This window comes from Hipposideros armiger, unplaced genomic scaffold (genome assembly GCF_001890085.2).
Source record: "Hipposideros armiger isolate ML-2016 unplaced genomic scaffold, ASM189008v1 scaffold_743, whole genome shotgun sequence".
In the NCBI taxonomy this organism is placed as follows: Eukaryota; Metazoa; Chordata; class Mammalia; order Chiroptera; family Hipposideridae; genus Hipposideros; species Hipposideros armiger.
This window is the reverse complement of record NW_017732093.1, coordinates 548594-559149: the sequence shown is the minus strand read 5'-3', so window position 1 is coordinate 559149 and position 10556 is coordinate 548594. Positions and strand designations below refer to the sequence as shown.

At 51.1% G+C, this 10556-nt stretch overlaps 1 protein-coding gene and 1 long non-coding RNA gene across 2 annotated transcripts in view; both read right to left on the bottom strand.

Annotated features, from left to right (window-relative positions):
- The window catches only part of LOC109373799 (uncharacterized), a 34086-nt gene extending 28395 nt beyond the window's left edge, over window positions 1-5691 (bottom strand). Inside the window, exon 1 of the long non-coding RNA XR_002122290.1 lies at window positions 5588-5691. This is a non-coding gene — a long non-coding RNA (uncharacterized LOC109373799). The remainder of the gene's footprint in view (window positions 1-5587) is intronic.
- A 2291-nt stretch (window positions 5692-7982) lies between these two features.
- FAAH (fatty acid amide hydrolase) overlaps window positions 7983-10556 on the bottom strand; it is a 23289-nt gene continuing 20715 nt past the window's right edge. The window contains exons 10-13 of the mRNA XM_019627969.1: window positions 9921-9971; window positions 9326-9434; window positions 8662-8807; window positions 7983-8406 (exon numbers count right to left, since the gene is read on the bottom strand). Coding sequence (XP_019483514.1) covers window positions 8278-8406; window positions 8662-8807; window positions 9326-9434; window positions 9921-9971 — 435 coding nt within the window. The 3' untranslated portion in view covers window positions 7983-8277. The remainder of the gene's footprint in view (window positions 8407-8661; window positions 8808-9325; window positions 9435-9920; window positions 9972-10556) is intronic.

The window sequence follows — 10556 nt, the reverse complement described above, 5'->3', positions numbered from 1 at the left end:
CTGGCTGCTGGCTACACACGGTAGCCTATGGCAACCCACTGCCACAGGGGCTGCAGCCTACGCCCTCACCGGCGACTCACGTCAGCCCAGCTCCAGGTTGAGCTGTTGTTCAGCATCTTAGCTGTAGAGGGCGGTGTCACTGGCCCTCATATGTGGGATCCGAACCGTGGCCCTCTGGCGTCCCAAGCCAGTTCTTAACCATCGCGCCACTCGGCCGGCCCTATAGCCCTCACTCTTGTCCCTGCCATCCCAGCTGGGCTTCCATTCCTGGCTCCCAAAGCAAGGCCACTCCTGATCCTGGGATCCTAGCCTGCCAACCTATTGGTTCTCCCTTCCAGAGTCATCCATTTCCTCCTTGGACCAGGAGCTCCCTACGGGCAAGGAGGGCAGTGGTGAGGAGTCTGGAGGGAGGGGAGGTAAAGAGGTGGAGGTGACTTCTTGAAGGAAGGGCAAGAAAGATGAGGAAGCTGTGAAACAGCAGGGCAGCCGGGACTTGGTTTGTGAGCCCTTCCGCCCAGTCTTCTGTCTCAGAGCGGGAGAGAAGAGCCGCCGAGGCTGCCAGTCGTTGTGACTAGGAGAACGGTGACTCCACTCTCAAGACTGGGAAGTCAGAAGCAGCAGATTTGGTGGGAAGAAGATGGGTTTGTTGTTGGTAATGTTGAGTCTGAGCACCTGAGGGTCTTTCAGGGCCAGATGTGGAGTCAGCAGTTGACCTGTTGTTCACAACCAAAAGGATAAACCCAAGGTCATCCACCCTCGGCCACTCTTTGTTACCTCCAAGGGGCCTCTGGAGCCAGCCCTCCTCATCAGCACACTCATGTCCTCCCTCCTCTTTTCTGACCATTTTCCCCTCCACTCCACCTCCCTCACTACACCCCAGCACTCCCGATGGCTTAGCTCCCTTGGGCCATTTGGCACTGGCATCACCTCCTCCTCCACAGCTCCCTGGGCCTTGTTACATCGCCTTTTCTCTAGTTGCACCTGTTCATTAGCACATCACCCTGTTTTATCTCATCACACTTGTCGGTAGCTGAAATTATGTTATTTACTTAATTCTTGTCTCCTGCCTTAGAAAATAAGTTCCTAAAAGCAAGGGCCTTGTCAGCCTTTTTCAAAGTACCTGACACAAGGCAGGTGCTCAATAATATTTCTTACGCGGAGGAGCGATGGACAGGTTGAACCCTCCATTCCCAGCTTTACCTCTGTATCTGCCAGCTCCCTCTCAGCAGCGTTTAACATGCTTACGTCTCACCCATCTTAAAAAAACTTTCTCTCGGGTCTACATCCTTCACAGCTACTATCCTGACATCTTTCCTCCCCTTCCCAGCCAAGCTTCTCAGATTATCTACAGTTGCTGCCTTTACTTCCTCGCCTTTCACTCACTCCTCCACCCAATCCAGTCCACTTCATGCCCAAATCAACCCAAGGATCTCCTCTGAGTTAAATCAGCAATATTTGAAGCTTCCCCTCCATCCTTCCTCCGGAAGCATTCCCTGACACTCCAGGCTGATCAGGTCCCACTATGTTTACTTTCATAAAATAAATAAAGCAGTGCTTCTGCTTTACTGCACTTCTAACATGTGTTTTTGTGTAATTATGCATTTGGTGTCTCTTCACTAGCAGAATGAAAGCTCCATTCAGGCAGGGACATTTTCTGATTGTTTATTCTGAGCACATTGTGGGAGGAATTCAATATTTATTGGAGGGATGGAGGGGGTAGGAAAAGTGACTGGATGAGGACTAGCAGGCCAGGAAAAAGACACAGGTTGAATATATACTGGGAGTGATCTGTCCTTACAGGCACTAATCAAGATCACATTAGTAGACAGATAAATATGAAAAGTGCTGAGGGTAGGGATAGGCTGGGAATTCTCCTGTTGGGGACAAGATAAGGAAGTAATCAGAATGGATTCACTAAGTCACACATTCTGCCATTCAACAAGTACCCACTGAATACCAGGCACCCTGCTGGATGCTGGACATACAAGGGCAAATCCCACATGGCCCTGACCCCAAGTGACCTCACCTGCCTTAGGCACCCAGGGTTATCATTCCCAATCTATGTGTGGAAAACTTGGGAGGACCCAGCCAAGGCTAGTTGGGAGGCTCAGGGCTGAATTATGTGGCTCTCTCTTACAGGTCCAGCAGACAAGTTTTCTCTGGTGGGAGATCTGAACTGACACACACCACAGGACTCTTTCCTTGGCCCTGATCTGATCCATAAATTTATTGGTGACTTGGGTGAAGTTGGAGAGGTCCAGTGTTCAGACTTGTGGGTGGACAAGCTGGGAGGCAGAGCAGAAAGGGTGGGCAACAGTGCCAGGATCCCAAAGTCTCAACAGGCTGGAGCCCTGGGATGACCCTAAAAGATGGTGTCTAACAGGAACAAGAGCAGGTCCCCTGGCTGTGTCCTGAACTCCAGTATTACAACCCTAGGGAAAGAGACATGACAAACACTTCCTGTAAAGAGTAACCAGCGGAGGAGCGCTGTGCTTTTGTCTCCAGTGTATGTGGTGACCTGGCAGAGAACCTGGCACCCAGAGGGTGTTTATTGCATGTTTTTGGGTGTGCCCATAGGGTGATTGTGCAAATGAGGAAAGTACACTAAGTTTGGAGTCAGGCATTTGGGTTCAAGTCTTCTCTGTTCAAGTCGTTGGCCTTGGATAAATCAGCAACCCTCGCTGAATTTCATGTTCCTCATCTATAAAATGGAAGTCATGAGGCCCATTTTTTTTTTCAATGAGATAACAGATTATCAACTCCACAGCCTAATAGATGTTGATCCTATTATTAAGACACAGTCCCTGCTTTCAAGCATGTACAGAACCACAAAGAAGCCCTTTCAACACACCTGACAGTTGTAAGAAAACAACTACCCTTGCCTTGGATAAGTGGGAGGTCTTGAGGTGGAGACGTAGGAAGAACATTCCAGGCAGAGCAAGCACAGTGAGCAAAGGATGGAAGATGTGCACAGTGTCCTGAGCACTGCCCAAGGGCCACATAGCCAGGAGGTGGCGACTTGGTAAGGGAAAGAGACCAGAGTGGTCAGCAGCACAGGTCAAGCAAGGCTTTGTAGGTCACCGCCAGGAGTTTGTACTAAGCACAAGCAATACTAAATGTTATAGGTGTCATCACTTCTTTAGGTATATGCGTATAAATGTTGAACAACTATGGTGTGCCCCTGAAACTCATATATCGTATGTTGGCTATAGTTTTTATTAAAAAATTTTTTTAAATGTAAATGCTTTAGGTGTCATAAGATTTACGTTTAGAAAGGTCAGCCAATTGCCATATGAAGACAATATGTGACCAGTCTGGAGGCAGGAGAGGCCAGCCACAGTGTGGCAGTGGACCCGAGAAGGGGGGACAAGGCTGAGAACAGGCAGTAGCCACATGACTTAGAGGGTCTTGACCTTGGGCAAGGTATGTCACTTTTCTATAAAATGGGGACAAAAATGCCTACAACAGGGTTAATAGGAGGGTTCAACGACATGATGAATATTAAGTGCCCAGAAGGTAAATGGTTCATAGAAAATACTTGATAAATGTTATTCAAATTGCCCTTCCCCCTTTATCCTGATCACTCCGTGCATTAGTTAGGGTCTTTACTAGCATACCAGCCTGGCTTCCTTCTTCCTGTCATTAACTATCCTTCAGAATGTAAGCTCCAAAAGGGCAAGAACCTAGTCTGTCTCATTCATCACTGTAGTCTCAGCACCTAGTACAGAGCTTGGTCCCTAATAGATGCTCACTTAATGTTCACGGAATTAACTGAGCACCTTCTAAGCACCATTCCACATGCCAAGAATATAGTGATGAACAAAATGAAGCTCAGCTCTCTGGAAGTTTGTTTGAGTTACTGCAAAAATTAAAAAAAGTGATTCTAGATAGTGCTGATGCTATAAAGTACAAAGGGTGACGTATTAGAAAGTGTCAGGGAAGCTGTTTAACCAGTGGGTCATCAGGGGAGGTGACACTGGAGCTGAGGGTTCCAAGCACAGGGGTAGCTAACACAAAAGCTGGGAAGCAGCTTGAGATGATCAAGAAACCAAACCTTTTGGTTTCTTGGCTGGAGCACAATGAATGAGAGGAAAAGACATCCAAGATGAGGCTGGAGAGGTGGGCAAGGGCCACATCACACAGGGCCCTGCAGGATACAAAGAGGATACTGGATTTTATTCTTGGTGGGGTGGTAAGCCATTGCAAGGTTCTAAGGAGAGAAGTGACTGGTAGACACTTTTAAGGGATCACTGTGGCTACAGTGACAGGCAAGGATGGGAGCAGGGAGCCAAGTTAGGTTATTGCAGTGCCCAGAGGACAGGCAGGTTACTTGGGTTAGAGTGTAGCAGTGGAAATGGCACTTGTGCAGTGACCACCTCTCATCTTTTGGCTGCATTTGGCCCCTTGTCTACCCTTTCCCCCAGCCCTGGTCACCTGGGGAACAGATGTGCTTGTGTCAATGTCCACCACCCCCACAAGTCCACAAGCCCAAGGATGGCAACCAGATTTGGTTGATATCCAGCACCTTTCAGCACATAATGTGTGTGTGGCCATAATGANAGAGTAGAGCCAGGCGTGGGATGTGCCTTTGGGCAGCCACTGTGGGGGGACCAAGGGGAGAGGAGTCCAGGCTTGAGGTGGGTTTTCATTCTGCATTGACATCACCTCTGAGACTTGCGCCTGTGATGGGCATGGGACCCAGCAATGCCTCAGACACTGCCCTCAGACATTGCCCTATGCTGAGGCATGCATTTCAGGTAGGCTGAGCTAAAGACACCTTTAGAAGTGTGTCAGCAGAAAGCATGTTGCCAGTGAATGGATATACTAAGTGAAAGAAGCCAGACACAATGCCTCATACTTTATTATTCCATTTATATGAAATCCTACAAAAGGCACAAGTATAGTGACAGAAAGCAGGTCAATGATTCTGGGGGGTAAGGGTAGGGTGAACTGCAAAGGGACACGAGAGAAACTTGGTGAGTGATGGGAATATTCTGTATTTTTATTATGATGAGGGTTATACGATGATATACATTTGTTAAAATTCATCAAATTGCACTCTGAAAATTGGTGAATTTTATTGCATGTAAGTTATACAGATAATCCCCAACTTAACAATGGTTTGACTTACAATTTTTTTACTTTACTTGAGAAAATGATACACATTCAGTGAAAACCAGCTAGACTAAGCTATGATGTTCACTGGGTTAAATGCATTTTCAACTTAGATATTTTCAACTTACGATGGGTTTATTGAAACAAAACCCCATCTTAAGTCAAGGAGCATCTGTACTTTAATAAAAGTTCATTTTTAAAGTGAATGGAAATTGAGAGTGTCTACTAACAGGCACAAGGTTTCTTTTAGGGTGATGGAAGTGTGCTGGAATTTGATAATGGTAGTGGTTGCACAACTTTCTGAATGTACTAAAAACCATTGAATTGTATACTTTAAAATGGTGAATTTATGTTATCTGAATTTGAACTCAATTTAAGAAAAAAAAATTTTAAGTGAATGAAAACAAAGGTCAAGCACTCAGGAGTCCTGGACTCCCAGTCTCAACCCCACCAGCATGTAGTGCCCTCTTACCTCCTGCTTTGGCAGGATAGCCTATATAAAAGGCAGGGTCCAGAGCTGGCGCCAGCAGCACGTCCAGGTCCAAGGACCTCCATTTGGCTATGAACTCTTGCTGATATTCCTGCAGGGACAATAGAGGCAGGAGGGGTAAGACTAGCAGAGGTCATTGTTTGCAGGACAAGGTCAGATGCTGCCAGGCTGAGTTGGGTTAGACACCAGGAGCAATTCTCAAGCTATGAGATACAGACTGAGATATCTGGGAAGGATCAGGGTCTTCCCAGGGGCTAAGATAAAAGGATGAGAAGGGGAGTCTCAGGCTGCAGTGTTTTGGAGACAATATATCATCCCAGTCCTAGGGAAATGGACTAGATTGACCTCCTAGGTCACCAAGCCTTCCCATCGAGGTCTAGCCAGGCCTCCCCTGCAGGCCAGGACAAAGCTCTGTCCCATGTCTGGCCACTCCTATCACCACCCAGGTCTCTGCTGCCCCTGCTTCAGCAGTACCTTGATGTCTTGCCAGGCATACATCACCTCCACTGCTGTGTGCTGCTCCCATAGTTTCTTGGGTGTCCTGAGGGAATGAGGAAGACTCTGAAAAGTCCAAAGGTCAGCATAGAAGGACCCCCTTTTATACAAATGGGACATAATACTCAAGAAGCAGGGCCTGGCCTCAGTGCAGGCTGCAGATCATCTGATAGGCTGGGAATAACCCTGTGTCTTGTCTCCTGGCCAAGACACCTTGCCTGTTCAACATTCCCAAGAGTACACAACCTCTAGTCAATGCCCCACCATCACGCTGGCTGCTGGCTACATACAGTAGCCCATGGCAACCCACTGCCACAGGGACTGCAGCCTACGCCNAGTTACAAAAAATCAGGACAAAGTGCAACAACTACTGGGTCATGCCAACCTAGGTGTCCATGTGGGTGTGTTCCTCTAGTCAGCCCCAAGGGTCTGCCCTGAGACTGATGCCACCAAGTCGGGTACACCATTGGTAGAGAGTGCAGGTGCCACTGGTTGAGCAACTTGGAGGGGAAAGCCCCTCTGGAGTTGCATAAAAATCAGGACAAAGAATGAAGCTTTTCAGCTGATCCTGAAAACAATTTGAAGTAGGCCAGGAGGGAGGCTGAGGCCTGCCCTGCCAGGAGGGCTCAGTCTCTGGCTGAGAAACATCTTCTATAGCAAGCAGGGGAGTTAGGGCTGGGGCCAGGGAGGAGCAAGGGGGCTCTGCTAGTGGGGCCAAGAAGCCCCTAGTCTGTCACAGGTGAGCCACCCTTCATTTGCCAGACAACACAGTGCAGGGAGAAGAGACCTGACAGATTGAGCTGAGACAGCTCACTTGCATTTCAACTGTTAACTCCTAAACCACCTCTCTCTCTGCCCCTGGACCACTACTCTAGCTCAGGCCTCAGGCCCCCTTCCCCAGATTAGGATAATGGAGCAACCTCCTTATCTCTTTTCAGCCTCTGTCCCTCCAGTCTATTCTCCTCGCTGCACTTGTGTGATCCTTCAAGAGCCCTTGAGACAGGATTCAAGCTCCTGAACTGGACCCCCAAGTTCACCTTGATCTGGCCCTACCTGGCACTGCTTCTCCTGTGCCATTCAACATGTTTCCATCTACCAAACTCATCCTAGTCTTTGGGCATACTGTTTGTCCTCCCTGGTATGTCGTCATCCCCTATCTCAGCCTCTGGGAACCTTCTAGACTCAACAGAGGTCCTTCTCCTTCAGGGAGCCTTCCCAGAACAATCCAGTCCTTGGCGGGCCCTGTGAACACCCACTACCAGATTGCTTTGTCTGGTGCTCACCTCCCCAGGCCAGTGGGCTCCTCTCCCCAACAGTACCAGCTCAGGGTCAGCACTCCAGACTTCCAGCTGCCCTATGCTGGCCACCGAGGACAAAGATGTACAATAGGTTCCCTACCATCAAGGAGAGCCAGTGTGTTAAGGGAGGCAGGCCAGCCCACCCCCAACAGATGCCCACCCCATGGCACAGACTGGGGAGAAACTGGCCACCTATTCTGGGCCTCAGAGGAAGAAGGGAAGGCCCTCTGGAAAAAGAGGGAGCTGAGCAGGGCCTCAAAGGATTTAACAGTAAAGGAGCAGAAAGTTTATCCTCAGCAGAGGAAAGGAGCAGAGGAAGGGAGAAGAGGAGGGGCAAGGTCTAGCAAAGTAGGGCTTCGTAAGAGGCGGGAGGGAGAGGGTGAACTGCTGGGGCTGCAACACCCGCTCTGAGAAGCCTGTGTCCATCCTGTGTGTGATGGAAAACAGGGCAGGCTTAGGAGCAGGACACTGACATGGCTGGAGCCAGGCTCTAGCAAGTCAAGTCTCCAAGCCCCGCAACGCCCCACCCCTCCACCCCCACTCCACCCCGTGCCCTAACAATGATGGCCAGAAAGTACACAGACTAGAAACAATTTAACTGTTAGAGGGCCTTTGCCCATGTCATACCCATTAGCTGCTGCCACATGGCGGGGGAGGGGTCAGGGCAGAGACTGGGGACCAGGGCAGAGATCGGGGTGCAAGGTCCACACTCAGGGGGTCTGGGCTTCTTATGGAGAGGAGGAAGAGGGGACATGGAAGTCTCTGCCCCCACGCTGACCATTTCCTCTCAGGGTGGTAGCTGTGCCCTGACTAGAATGCACGTGGATCGAGTGGGTCTCAGGTCCTCTGGAGCCAGCCAGGCAGCTGGGCAGGCAGCAGTCAGAATGGCCGCTTTTCAGGGGTCATCAGTCGCTCCACCTCCCGCATAAACCTCAGACACAACTCTTCCTGCCATGGCAGAGCCACGCACTGCACGGCCACAGGCAGCCCCACGCTCTTCTTCATGCCCTGCAGGGGACACAGGCATCAGGATGGGAGGTATTGAGGCAGGACCCCACCCCGGTCCAGGAAGCATCCCAGCAGGAGAGGAGGGGCAGCATAGCAGGGCCAGGCCGAAGTCTTTAGAGGTCTTGCATTAACAAAGACGGGCAAGGACTATATGTGTTTATATTGTTTTCTCCGCAGCAACTAGCGTTAGGGTGTGGGTGTAAGTCCAGGGGAAGGGGGACCTGAAGTTGGCCAGGCCAGGCCCCATGGCCTCACCTTCTGCAGCACCTTGTCCCAGATATCCCCAAAGTAGCCCCGGTAATGTTCCATCTGGGCCTCATCCTCGACGGTCACAGTGGTGACAGGCACCACCCCCGCTGGGAAGTCCAGGCAGTTGTAGAGCAGAGTGTAGCTGACAGCCCCTGAGACACAGTACAAGTCACTGCAGCAGGCCGGGTGACCTTCAGGGCCAACCGTCCTGTCTGTACCTAGTCTTCCACCTTACAAAATGGCCTCCACAGACAAGGGCTGAGACCTGAGTGACAATGCCCAGGAATGCAGATTCAGGGCAGGCTGTGGCCTTGCCCCTGGAGTTTCCTCCACCTGGAATGTTGTTCCTATTTTCTTGGCTTATCTAAATACCACCTGGACTTCAAACACCACCCGCTCCCCCAAAACCAGACCATGTCACTCAAGACACCCAACTTGAACAGTGCAGAGGACTGGGAGCTCATTCCCATCTGGGGCACCCCATGTGACTGCCATCTCTCCAGTCAGCCAAACTGTGAGCCCCCCAAGGGCTAGGTCCTCCCCCAGAGGTGCAGTCTCCCCGAGGGCTCCTCTTCTACTTCCCGGCAGCCCCATCGGGCACAGGGCTGAACTCATAGAAGAGGACGGACAGATGGGGGTGTCAGGGGCCTGGCGGGACAGCAGGCCTCACCTGTCGCTCTGCCTGGGACATTCAGGTCCATAGCAGGGCCCAGCATGGGGGTGAGCAGCACATCCAGGTCCAGCGCTCTCCACTGGGCGATCACGGAGTTGCGGTACAGCTGGGGAGGGTGCCAGCACAACAAGTGAAGCACTCAGACCCGGCCTATCACATGGACTCTCCAATGCAGGCACTGTGGCTGGGGTGGATCTGGCCCCAGCACCTGCCTTGGGATCTGAACTGAGCCACAACGGGATGGAGGTCCTCGGGGCACACAGGCATGTCTGCTTTCAGGGGGTATCAACTTCTCCACCCCTTCCATAAACTGTAGACACCATTTTTCCTGCCAGGCCACATAATGCCTAGCCACAGGCAGCATCAGAGGGGCAAAGAGGCATGCAGGATAGGAGCCCCAGGCTGACCCAGCCTTAAGGATGTGCATTTGGGCAAGTGAAGGTCCAAGAGCAGGGCCCAAGCAGGCCAGTACAGGGAGGGAGAGGGGGAATGACAGGCTACTCCAGGAGACCAGTGGCCAAGAGACCCCAGTGGCAAGTACCCTGTCCACCCCCACCCCCACCATGCTCTAGTCTAGGGGTTCTGGCCTCACCTCGATCTCATGCTGCAGTTCCCAGAGCTTTTCAACAGACCTGGGCAGAGGGAGTGAGGTCATCGGCCATGATGGTCACAGCCACAGAGATTAGCAACATCAGATCCCTACTCTTAACACCTCCCAGACTGCAATCCTGCAGGGACCCTTCTCGACTCTATGGGAGCTCTGAGAGGGACGTAGTGTAGGGCAGAAGCTCAAATCCCTACTGTCCTATCCAGAAGATCCGGCCCTAAGAGGGACTTAGGCTGGGTCACTTAGTGACTCCACAGCAGAGCCAGGACCAGACCAGGCCTGATTCCTAGCTACCTTTGGGACACAGGACAGGTCAGAGCTGTCAAAGATTCTAAATGCCTTGTGGTGACAGGACAAAGTCCACAGGATGTCAGAGCCTGAAAGTGGGCGGTTTATGCCCTGCTTTCCCCGCTCGAGCCACTAAAGGACAGGTAGGACCCAGTGCAGCTTAGTTCATTTCAGATCTCTAAGAGCAATATCTCTCACAGGGTCCCCTGTCTTACACCAATTCCTTCCTGGTCCTTTCCACTTATGCCCCAGCCAGGTCCATCTTCTCCTCTCCACCCTCTCCCATCCCATTCTCTCCCTCAGGCCCTTGCTCTCCAGCCAGACCTGGACCTT